At 44.6% G+C, this 13,344-nt stretch overlaps 1 protein-coding gene across 1 annotated transcript; it reads right to left on the minus strand.

Moving 5' to 3' along the window:
- Nucleotides 1-626: 626 nt before the first annotated feature.
- MBLAC1 (metallo-beta-lactamase domain containing 1) lies at nucleotides 627-12,686 on the minus strand. The gene is made up of 2 exons (XM_063446000.1): nucleotides 12,633-12,686; nucleotides 627-1,920 (listed from the first exon to the last, which is right to left on the minus strand). Exons 1-2 carry the CDS (start codon nucleotides 12,651-12,653, stop codon nucleotides 1,285-1,287), a joined length of 657 nt encoding a protein of 218 aa, XP_063302070.1. The 5' UTR covers nucleotides 12,654-12,686; the 3' UTR covers nucleotides 627-1,284.
- Between the last annotated feature and the right edge of the window lie 658 nt (nucleotides 12,687-13,344).

Genomic DNA, 13,344 nt, shown 5'->3' on the forward strand with positions numbered 1-13,344 from the left:
GCTCTGAACAAGGGGTTAGTACTGTGAAAAATAACTCTTTTATGGAGAAGGTGACTAGAGGCTGGGAGCCAGTTGTTAAAAGTGACCAGGCATTCCGTCACAGGCCATGAGTTAAATGAAATGGTTCTGGGTGGCTCCCATGGCCGCTATCTTGTCGACCACTTCATTATGAAAGCTGAAGGTGCAGGAACCAATCCAGAAGGAAGACGCCCACCATACCAAGTGGACATTGGAGAATAGCCCTATTTAAGGGATGTGGCAGGGAAGTTACAGGCTATCTTCTGGCATTGATTGTTTGTTTTTATGGAACGAAACTAATAGGACCTATACTTGCTTATTTATACAAGTGTATTGACACAATAAAGCTTTTTTTTTTTTTTCCCCCAATCCAGATTCTTGTGTCTGCCACAACAGCAGAGGCACAATTAAGGCCTGCATATACACTGCTTTTCTGTGAGTGTTTCCAGTAAAGGGTCATTTTTATTTTAAGGCATATTACAATGTGTTGTTACTTTTTCTTTTAGATATTCAGCTGTATCCCATATTTTGGATTGTCAGAGGCCACCATTTAACCCCTTAAGGACACATGACATGTGTGACAAGTTTGGTCCTTAAGGGGTTAAAAGAGGTGATCCTAGGAAAGCTGTATCATTCGTGCAAAGTTCATTCATGTATTTATCACTCTGCATTCGTGGGTGTTAAGAGACTTTTTTATACATCAAATCCCACAAGGGTACCAATTTAGAGAGTTAACTACTAAACAGCTGCAAGATGCAGCTGAGGCCTGCGACACAGATCGGAATAAAAAATAATGACCAATTTTCATCCAAAAACGAATGAACAGACAGACGAAATTCAGTTCAGACAAAACAAATTTTTGTTGTTGAATATATTCAGACAAAATGAAAACCTGGGCAGCACCCTAGTCTAATTCCCGCATTGTACACACACATATGTGGAGTGACAGGGGATGAATGCATAGTTTCTATCTCCGAGTACCGTCTCACCCATTGTACAGCGCTACGGAATTTGCTGGCACCATATAAATAATAAAATAATAATAACTAAGATGAGAGGTCTACATAGGCAATGATTTATCAACTCTGTGAACGGAGATAAGACAGCGCAGCTCCTTGTTGAATAACCTCTGCAAGGAAAATTGGTTGTTATGCTGCCTATTGTTTGAACAATATGCTAAAAAATAAAGCATGTTGGTTCAAGTCCTGGAGATTCATGTCCATTTTAATAAGGATATGGAGCCCACATAACCAAAGGTTTCACAGTCTACTGCTCAGTCCTTATGACCTTGAAGGGTGGTCCGTGTCCCGGCACAATTACATCTGCAACTTTCAGAAGAGCTGTTCGGTTCCTTTCCTGAGTTTCAGGGTCTTCACTTAATTGACGCCAGGAATCATGATCCCCTTCCCTTTCAAAAAGGTCTCCAGCTACTGCCACTGTGCCCATAGTGGTTCCAGGAACAAGGAGGGTTGTATCACTACCGGTGTGGCCTGGTGTTGGTATCACTTTCAGTCCTTCCCCTCCAGGCAACAGATAAGGAACACCACCACGGAAGTCATGGGCAACATAGACACCGTTACGCCACAGATCATAAGACACTAGTATCTCAGCCTTTGGGAAAAGATTGAGGTTTCCCACATGATCTGAGTGGCCATGAGTGCATATAACATGAGTAACATCAGCAGGGGTCACACCATGGCACCGTAGAGATTCAAGAAGGTTATCACGTGACCAAGGGCCAGCAGTGTCCACCAAGACAGTAAGGGGGCCACGTACAAGCGTGACAGAGCCATCAGCCACAAACTGATCATGTCCTGCATCCTTGCAGTAACCTTCCAACAATATATGTACTGAGTGAGGGTTCCCAGGAATGTCATAGGTACCTACTGGGCAGGTACGGACCTGAAGAATGTAGAAAGAAGGGAGGAGAACATATTAGTGCAAGCATCATTTGGAAATTACACCACATGTTTACTGATTAAACTGCGCAACTATTTCACAAGGAATTACACACAAACAAAATGAGTCAAGTTATCACTGATGCAAGGCCTTTCTAAGATCTTCTTAAAACTCTATGTGTAAGTGTCTGGGAAGGCGTATGTGTTGTTTTAAAGGGACACTCCAGGCACCCAGCCCACTTCTGCCCATTGGAGTGGTCTGGGTGCCAACTCCCACTACCCTTAACTCTGTAAGTGTAATTATTGCAGTTTTTTATAAACTGCAATAATTACCTTGCAGGGTTAACTCCACCTCTAGTGGCTGTCTACTAGACAGCCACTAGAGGGCACTTCCTGCTCTATAGCACAGAAAACCTGTGCTATAGCGTCGCTGGACGTCCTCACGCTGTGTGAGGACCTCCTGCGTCGGTCAATTCCCCATAGGAAAGCATTGAAAAGCATTTTCAATGCTTTCCTATGGGGAGCTCTAATGCGCATGTGCGGCATTGCCGCGCATGCGCATTAGGTCTCTCCGGCCGGTGGGCGGGATCAGTATCGCCCACCGGCCGACATAATGACTGGGAGGAGTGGCGGCAAGAAGAAACCACCGCCGAGGGACATCGGCGGGGTCTCAGGTAAGTGACCTGAAGGGGTTTTCACCTACCGGGGGATGGGAGGTGGGAGGGAGAGGGGACCTGCAGTGCCAGGAAAACGGATTGTTTTCCTGGCACTGGACTTTCCCTTTAAGTCAAAATAGCAAAGCAGGAAAACAAATTGGCTCTAACACCTACAAAAGGTATATATCTATATGAAATACTCAGGCTGACTGTGCTGAAATATTAGTGAACTATCCACAGGTAGCATTAGATAAAGCAGGGTCTTCATTGTCTTATGTGCAGGTTTGAGATGGACTAAGGTTAACAAGATGCTGAGCTCCACCGTCAACTTTTTCCCAATCTCAGCAGTCATCACATGTGGCAACTGTGGGATCCAGGCAACGTCACGTGTGATCCACTGAGGCACCATCAGTCTCCACCATAGATCTCAGTGTTGTGCTCTTGTGCATGCCTGAGTGTAGAGCACTGACCAGGCTCTTGGCTGATAAAGCATCAGGAGCAGAATAAGGAATGCAGAAAGTTCCCTTTCAGTGCAATCCACTGCCACCGGACCCTAACCAGAGATGTGACCTTCGCAGGTCTTTGTAAAATATGTAAAGACCCCTGAAAGAGACACATACGCTTTAATTAGAGGGTAAATGTTTCTGGTTAACTATTTGGACCTTGAATTTGCTATCTTCTTGTTAATTATTCACATTTATTAATTAATCACAATGTCTATCCCTAATCACCAAAGTTCTCCATATGTATTAAAAGAACACTATAGGAACCCTGTTATCTTCCTCTCAATGAAGTGGTCTGGCTGTCCTGTGCCCCCTGTTTTAACCCTGCCATTGACAACGTTACTGTTCTGCAGAATGACAATGTTTTATTGCAGGATTAACCCCTTAACAACTGCGGACGTACAAGGTAACAAAAAAAAGTTGTTAAGTACCGTGGATGTACCTAATACGGCCGCGGCAAACAGGAGCCCGTGACTTACCTGGACCGGCAATCTGCGAAGATCACGGTCGGGGGGACTGCCGGAGACCCCAGCAGTCCTTCTGGAGCAGCTCCAGCCACCCCGGCCCTCCAGGGCCATGTGATCACCATGATCACATGGCGGCAATAGGGGTCTATGGAGCTGTCAGGCAGTCCCCCAGGCTGCTAAGAAGTAAAAAAATAAAAAAGTAAAATAATAATAATAAAAAAAAAAAAAAATAAAAAAAAAAAATATATATATATATATATATATATATATATATATATATATATGTAGAAAGGCTATTAGGCCTGAATTTGTGGGAGGAGTAAGTCCCCTACTTAAACTCCCAGCCCCTACTCACCTCTGCTGTCCGTTTCCATTGCAACCAGCACTTCCGGTCCGAACTTACCGCCAAACAGTCCAATTTGGTTCAGCAGGATTTTCCGTCCGAGCTCCAGCCCTGCCACCCGGCTTCACTCAGGTCACGGTATCCGGCTTCCGGTCACAAGACCGGCACTTTCACGTGAGCTTTGTGATGGAAATAGCTTTCAGCTATTTCCCTCCGTTCGGGCCTAAAAACTTAGGAGTAGGCTCCCTTTACTTAAATACATTACCTGTTCGTGCATACTTACCCCTTCGTGCACTTCTGCGGTTCGTGCGACTAATTAGTCGAACGCAGGCTATACAAAATCAGGTATAGTATATTACTCACTTCAGTTCAATCATGTCAAGGCCTCATTTAGCCTTAACTCCAACAAGTCACAAAGGTACGGCCCCTCTTATTTCCTTATCATTATATGTCCGGTCAACACGGTCCCCTGGGGAAAATTTTTTTTTTTACTATAATAAACTGGTTTCACCTTTTATCAATTATATGCTGGTATGAATCCCTAGTTCTGACGTAATTTTAGGAGTCCACAGGTTTTTTCTCCTTACGAACTGCATACGTTCATCCAAGTACCTGCACGCACAATTCAGGTATAGTACTCTACTCATTACGGTTCTTTCATACAAAGACCGTACGCAGTCTCTACATATCACGATTATCCTACGATTATTTTGTGTTTTATAAGAATTTTCTAAATTTTTACTTAGACCTACGTTCAAATTTCCAAATAAACGAGACAGTGCTCAACCTACCTAAACCTGGTACCCTACTCCTTTACCAGGTATTTGCGTTCTTACTCGATACTAGCACTTTCGTCCCCTAAGGCCTTAATCAGCCTCTCTCTATTGTCTAAGAGACTTGTCCCAGTTCGGACCTATCGTCCAGATCCCTCAACACACTCAGGATCTCACGCCGCGCCCCCCTAAATAGTCACCCCTTACTGCCTCTCGTTTTCATTTCAAGCATATGCACCTACGTTACGCTCGAACACACCAACATCTATCTTACCCCTTAGGTTCTTCTACGATACCTGCCGCTGCCAAGCCGACTCTTGAAGTATCAAGTAACTGTTTTATAACCTCACTCAAGGGTAGTACCCACTCATTACATATCTATTATTGCTAAACAACCCCAAGCAGGTGCGTGAACTGGCTTTTAGGGTCTAGGCACTGGCCCTAGCTTACCGAAGTAACACCCTGCTCCCGCGAGGCCTACTCCCCACCTCAACACGGAGGTCCGGCCCCACGCCCAAATCATAGCTAGACGCCTCGTAGCCCTACTACAGGGCCGCAGTAAGGGCCTCACATATCACGGCCACACGTTTTTGAATCTCTTAACAGTCATCGAGAGGCCAACACCCCGCCACCACGCTAGTGGCCACAAACTTCCCTCGGCCAAATCATAGATAGAGCCTCTCACCGCCACTCGGCATTAGCAGGGCCTCATCTGTCACTGGTTCACAGTTAAGTTTATCGCTTTGGCACTAGCCTTACAGACCAGTTCACCTGTACCCTCCCCCCCCCTTGTACCCTTCCATTCTCTCCTACGCCCCTACTAAATCTAATTCACCATTACATTGCCAGTATGTCACAAATCCAGCCCCCATCGACGAGTTGTCTTCACACCAGTCAGGCCCAAGTCTCCAGGCAAATCTCTTGCTCCCTCTACCCCTACGTTCTCGAGAGTTATAGACTAACCAGGCCCCGAGCCCAGGCCAGACACTAGCTCTCAAGGACAGCTATCGGGCGCATGTAGGTGCACTCAGGACACCCTCGCAGCTATTCTGGCCAACCTGCAGACATTAAACACCAGGTTATCTAATGTGGAGAGTGCCATCGCCTCCCCAGGTAACCTTCCCGGCCTCTCAGCCCCCACCCCAGCAGTCTGCTTTACCACCATGCTCCCCTCTACTTCCCCCTCCTTTACCAGCCACAGCTAGGACACCTTACGTTGCACCAGCACACTCCGTCCCAGACTCCATAAGGTAGGAAATTCTACACGGGAAGGATGTGTGTCTGGTGTCGTTGCTCATCGCCTCTCAAGATGTGCTGGGAGCTTATCACTCTTTCACTCCTCACAGCAAACAAGCGGGCGGTCAACAGGATAAACTGAGTAGACCCATCTCCTTCCTCGGTTAGGCTCATGTGTGCAGCAATTTTAAATGCCGGGTCATGCAGCTTTAGTGCCTATAGACTGTTGCACATCTGCTCCATCTACTTCAGGGCACATACAAGACCATGTGCACGGCCAGGTTGTCCCACCAACAAATGAATAACTGACATTAACAACCCGGTTTTACTTAAGCTCACATTCTAACAGACATCCGGTGAATATTGGATCACGGAGTTCTCACAGGGTTTCCTCACGGGTATCGTGGCCATCCCCTCAGGCACTCTTGAATGTCCCAACCTCTTGTCAGCCTGCCATGACCCATTATCCACAGACACCCTTCTATCCTCTGAAATCGATGTCAGTTTCATGATCGGCCCTTTCACCTCCTCACCTGGCGCATTAATCCATTGGCGGAGCAGTTCACAAATATTCCAATTAATACGTCTAATTACCGATTTATCGGCACCACACTCCTATTCTGTTCCCAGCATTAACTCACTCATACCCGCCGAAGAATTTTCATTACAATACGTTAAAATTGGTGACACAATACAATCCATCATATCAACTGGTAGCAACACTTGCCTTAGCAAACGGAAATCACGAACGCATTCAAATTACTAACTATGCACCAGGCACTTGCCCGAGGTTAAATGGCGAGGGAAATTTTTTTTTTCCCACACGACTCACTTTCGGGCCCAGGAGCAGCCCTAAACTATTTGACATATTCGCAGAGACATTATGCTGGCTGCTCCTGAACATTCTCAGGTGTCACTCAGTCATTCACTATTCAGATGACTGCCTGCTAATAGAACCAGGTACACATACACCCACCAGTTTCCGCAGCACCTCAGCGCTTTTTTTCACACTCGGGGTACCCCTGTCACCCACCAAAACAATCGGCACCTCTACTAAATTAACTTTTGTGGGGATCGAGCTCAACTCTGGTATCTTCCGAGCCAGCCCTACTCCCGACAAATTGGCCCGCATTAGTGGAGAGATGGACATGTTCCTGCGGAGTGATACATGCACCAGAAGGGAACTTCAGTCCCTATTGGGGTTCCTAAACCAAACGATGCGTATCATTCCGGAGGGAAGGTCATTTGTATCCGGGCTGCTATGTCTGCTACATGGGGTACCGGACTCCTGCCCAATTTCGTTGGACCAACATGCCAAGGCTGACCTGCTTATGTGGGGAAAGTTTTGGCTGAGTGGAACGATATCTCCATGTTTATCCCTTCTCTCTCTCTGATTCCTCACCCATTATCCACACTGACACCGCAGCCAACACGGGTTTCGCAGCGATCTTTGGTAATCACTGGTTCAGGGACCACTGGCCGGAGACGGATGCCTTGCCAGGATTCAGAGAGATTTCAGCTCTATTCGGAATTTACCCCATCGGGGCGGCCGCACATACCTGGGGTCATCTCTGGTCCGGCAAGGCAGTAAAATGCTATTCTGACAACTCGGCAGCTTGTGATATCATTAACAAAGGGCGCTCATCCTCTCTTATCATCATGCGGCTGATTCGCAAGCTGACCTGGCTGGCAGCAACCGACCAGTTCCACTTAGTTTGTATTCGCATCCACAACACAGCTGCTGATGCACTATCTCGCTCTCAATTTCAGGTATTCTTCCAGGCACTCCCTACGGCCCACCGTCAGCCATCCAGGACACCGCAGTTTCACGAACTAATCCTGGACTAAACGCACTAATGCACCACGCTAGGGCACTCACACACCAAGCACTCTCACCTAAAACAGCTGTCACCTGCGGTAGTGAACTTACCATATTTAATAAATTCACAGCAGAATTCGGATTACAAGGTGATTTTTCAATCCAAACAATGGTGGTTTTTGCCTTCTTCTGTCACTTACATTTAAAACTTTCACACAACAACATTAAACTATACCTCACGTGGTTCAGCACCACAGTCTCACTAACTTTCCTGAACACCCCCTTCTTGTCATCATACCCCATTAAGAAGTCTTAAAGGGTATCTCGAAGGTTTCTGTACCACTTGCCACCACCAGACTACCAATAGACGGGCCTATTTTTAGACTACTTGGCAATCTTCTCGATTAATCCTCTTTCGATCTCAACACCAACCTGGTGATAAAATCTGCCATATGTTTAGCTTTCTTCGTTTTTTAAGACCCAGAGAATTCACCGTTGTTTGCCAAAGTGACATCACACATCACGCCTTAAAACCTCACACCTCAATAAGGTAGAGGATCACTACGAACTTACGCTTCCTTCAACAAACTAACCACGTCAGAACCTTACTGGCTAAACTGGGTTACAACCCAGGTTCTTTCTCTGGTCACTCCTTCCGCATAGGAGCCGCTTCATCAGCCTCTAGCACAAACACCCCAGTCCACATCGTCAAGAGACTGGGTCGATAGAAATCCTCCATATACAATACGTACGTACCACGACCAGAAAGAGAGCTTCAACAAGCCTTCAGGAATTAAGTTTTGTAATAAATGTAATAAAGTATGTTTTCTTCGAAGTTCTCTTTTGCCCTCTTTTATTTACACGCCCACTCGTATGTTGGTTTCGACACACCTCAACCAACTTTCATTACAGACACTATCCGTTACGTATTAAATTCCGAGCACAAGTAGAAAGGCCATCAGGCCTGAATTTGTGGGAGGAGTAAATTCCCTTACTTAAACTCCCAGCCCCTACTCACCTCTGCTGTTCAAGTTGATTGTCCCCACCCACCTACACCCATTTAGCATTACAATTCTCCTTGGTGGGCCCTCTTTTATTTACAGGCCCACTCGTACGTTGGTTTCAGCAACACCTCAACCAACTTTCATTAAAGACACTATCCGTTATGTATTAAAGATATTCTATCCGTTACGTATTAAATTCCGAGCACAAATATATATATATATATTATACATATATCCCAAAATACACTTGTAATGAAATCATATATATGCATACTTGTAATGAAATCATATATATGCATTATATATATATATATATATATAATAAAAAATGCTTTAATTATAATATATTATACATATATAGGGAATAAAAGTGTGTATGTATATACACACACATGTAGTATATGTACGTATATATGTGTGTATATGTATATATATATATATATATATATATATATATATACATATATATATATATATATACATACACACACACACACACTCTACAAATATATTTAACTATTAACTACATAATTATTTTAATGCATTAATTATAATTTGAGGGACCTGCCTGGCAACTTAGGCAGATAGTCCAGAGAATTTAATTGGCAAGCCCTATGTTTAACCCTGTAACTTGCCAAAACACCATAAAACCTGAACATGGGGGGTACTGTTTTACTCAGGATACTTCGCTGAACACAAATATGAGTGTTTTAAAAAGTAAAACTTATCACGACGATGATATCACCAGTAAAAATGCAGTTTTAAAAATATATATATATATATGCAAAAAACAAATAAAAACGCCAACTTTGGCCAGCGTTTGTGGCTAAGTGGCTACTACAAAAGACTGGAACTACCCCATTTTGAATATCGTGGGTTGTCTACATTTGAAAATGGTATGCCATGATGGGGTTATTTCACATTGCTGGGCTACCATATGGTCTCAAAAGACAACATAGACCCAGCAAACCAATCTGGCAAACTGAATTGGGCAAGCCCTATATTGACCTTGTAACTTTCTAAAACACCATAAAACCTGTACATGGGGGGATATTGTTATACTCGGGAGACTTCGCTCAACACAAATATGAGTGTTTTTAAAACAGTAAAACTTATCATGACGATGAAATCACCAGTAAAAGTGTAGTTTTAGTTTAAAAAAATGCAAAAAAACATATCAACGTTAACTTTGGCAAGAGTTTGTGGCTAAGTGGTTACTACAAAAGACTGGACATACCCCATTTATAGGAAAACACTGTATTGACTGAGCTCATCAAGCTCACCCAAGGAGGCTGGACCAGCCGCAGAGACACAGTAGCACAGGACAGTGGCGTACTAAAGGGGGGGCGCCGGGGGCGGCGGGGGCGGTCCGCCCAGGGTGCCACTCACTAGGGGGGGTGCCCGGGGTGAACTTTCACAGGGGCAGCATTCCCATCCAGCAGCAGGTCCTCTGTTGCCATAGCAACTCGCGGCAATGCTCTCGCGGATTGCGAGAACAGAGGACCCTGCTGCTGGATGGGAAACGAGGATGCAGAGTTCTGGGCCCCCTTACTGCCCATCTAAAGCTGTGCCACCAGACCACCAGTCAAGGAGGATGGGACGGGCAGGTAAGTGGCAGCACTTTGTGATGAGAGCAATCTCGCCACATTGCATTGGAGGAGCCTGGTTGCCCGCCTGCTGCCTTTGGATTATGGACCGACAGTTAAACGGTTAATTTTACTGTGCAGAAAGATTTATTCCTTCCTTTCTGCACAGCCGTTCGGTAGATTCTATCTACCGAACAAACAGCCTTCTATCAGCCTCCCCAGAGCCATGGGAAGCTGGCGTGTGCCGGCAATTGACCACTCAGTAGCTGCGGTTAACCGCAGCTTAATTGACTGTTACTGGGTGGCCGCGGTGCTCAGCCCGGAGTCAGTGCACTAAAAGCGGACACTTTTACGTGCAGGCACTGCTGAGCCTCCAGCCCCCTGGTTCCTATTTGGTACAATTTAGCCAAACACCTGGGCATTCGGTAGTTTATTTTATGTGAATGTTTTAACCCAGATAGCTATGCCATGGAGCCAATTCGTGTAATTAAAGACTTTGGCTCCATGGCAATTGAACTGTGTGAATAGGATCTGAGCGCTTTTCGGTAGTTATGTACGCTCAGATCCCAGCTATCTGGGGATATGTGAAATGTCTGTGTGTTATGTGTAAAAGATGACTTTATGTATTTTATGGTGTTTTACTGTATTTGTGTTCACCACGTGCATAATGGCGATTTGCCTTTGTCCTGGGAGATAATTGAATTACTTCTCAATTATCTCCAGGGCAGAGGAGAGGAATCCAGGATGCATTGTGGGAAAGTATGGTGACTTTATGTCCTAAAATGATGCCTGTCTGTCCTTTGTTACAGTCTTCCATCTGGTCCCCTAGGGGAGTGTCCACCAGGTGGGAGACCTGCATAAATACTGGGCGGGTGGCCCTGAATAAATCAGACCACTGCTTGACCCTCAACACTCTGTCTCGTTATAGGGGGGGATTCACTGTATGCTGTTAGAGACTGATTGCCAGGAGTGTAAGCCGCTTGGGAGCTTTTCCTGTTCGTCTGCTAGCAGCTATTCGTGAGGTTCCAGTTCGGGAGTTTGGAGTGCTACCTTATTCCCTTGTATGCAGTTCGGGAGTTTGGTGCATTCTCTTGTATTCAATTCGTGAGTTTTGGTGATTCTACAGTAGCTGTGCCTGTCTCACAAAGGGGATTATCGTCTAAGCGGTTTTAACCCCTTGTCTGCTGAAACGGTCCGTTACACACTTATTTCACACAACATACACTATACACACACTGCACACACTATACACACACTGCATACACTAGACACACTGCACACACTATACATGTGCACACACTGCATCCACTAGGCAAACACACACTTATACATGTGTATCTGTATGTCTGTGTTTGTTAATGTGTGTTTGTATCTGTATCTGTGTTTCTATATAACTGCATGTGTGTACGTGTGTCTGTGTATCTGTATGTGAGTATATGTGAGTATATGTGTATATGTACATACATCTCAGCATTTCGTCTACACTACACACAAAGACAACCCTGCATCCAAATGTCAACGCTACATAAAAAGACACCACCATATTAAAAAACCACACTACAGAAAAATGCACGCCAGCATTCTAATGCCAATACGTGCAAACACACCCGTACATTCGCTCACACAAACTCCATACAAAAACATGCTTACGTTAAAAATATACAAACACTGCTCATTGCCAAATACATTAAAAAAAATTTGCAGTTTTTTACATTTTAAAGTTGGGAGGGGATGGGGGGTGCCAAATAAAGGATCCGCCCCGGGTGCCAAATGCTCCAGGTACGCCCCTGGCACAGGATGTGCTACTTGTAACCCTCGAGGGGGAAGGGGAGTCACTTAAACAGTGACTAGGGTAAGGAATGCACATTTGCAGATGTTGTGGACTACGTCTACAATAATGCTCTTACAGTCATAGGGGGAGATGCAATCTATAACATCTGGAGTGTCAAAGTTTGCGGACTACTATCCTAGAAAACCAAACCGGGACTTTGGGGAAGACATAGCTGTTATACAGGGTAATAGAAAGGACTGGTAAACGGCTGTATGACCTATTCATGCTTTTTATGATTACAAACTGAGCCAGTGATTCTTGGCGACTCATTCATTTAAACAGGAATTATATAGCACTGGCTGTGGAATTCAATACTTTAAGCTACGCGAGTCAAAACGAAAGAAAAAAACAAATCCTCAGCTTAGTAATTTTGAATAAGAACTCACTTAGACGTGCACGGTTGTGGTATTTATAGCTGTAGTGAGTTTTGTTGTAACATACAATGCAAACATACAGAGTCCTGATACTTAGGGACAGATAGTAAATACATTGTCTCACCTCCATTGCTTCTGCTCGCATGCAGGCACTATAATCGATCACATGATCAGTGAAACCCACCCCTCTGTAATCCACTGCTTCTGACTGGTTTAATTAACCTCATCACTGCCTGAATGCTGAATCAGTATAGTGTAAATTCAGACAGGCTATTGGAGGAGCAATCTTACAGTACTCCAGCTGCCTTGAAGTGCAGCTAACTTTTAACACTTCAGCTGCTGTGTATTACAACCCCTATCACCCTCAAAGACAACTACTCCGTGTAGCAGTTATTATTATTATTATTTTATTATTTGTATAGCACCATCAGATTCCGTAGCGATGTACAATAGTTCAGTTGCTCTGGCCTGTAACTTCCATTAAGCTCAGTGAACGCTTGTTGAAATACTGTAGTTGCTGTGCTATTAAGCTCCCCTTACATTCAGCTAAAGCAAACCATAGTACTCCTGCTGCAGAGCTTGTAACCATTTCAGCAAACTCCTATCACTCCCCCGCTGCTTTGGACTACAACCCCCATCAATCCCCTAAATTGGAGATTTTTATTTTTTTTCAAATCAGTTCAGTGAATTAACCCTAGGTATAAGAGTATAAGGTCTCCTTAGCTCTCAAGCTAGTCAGAGTATAACTCACACAACAGAGTGGTAGCACACTGAAAATTAGAATTACAAAATGTAAAGAGTGCTGACTTACAAATTAGTCCAATTTCGTTACATTT

Source organism: Pelobates fuscus, chromosome 3 (genome assembly GCF_036172605.1).
Source record: "Pelobates fuscus isolate aPelFus1 chromosome 3, aPelFus1.pri, whole genome shotgun sequence".
Classification (NCBI taxonomy): Eukaryota; Metazoa; Chordata; class Amphibia; order Anura; family Pelobatidae; genus Pelobates; species Pelobates fuscus.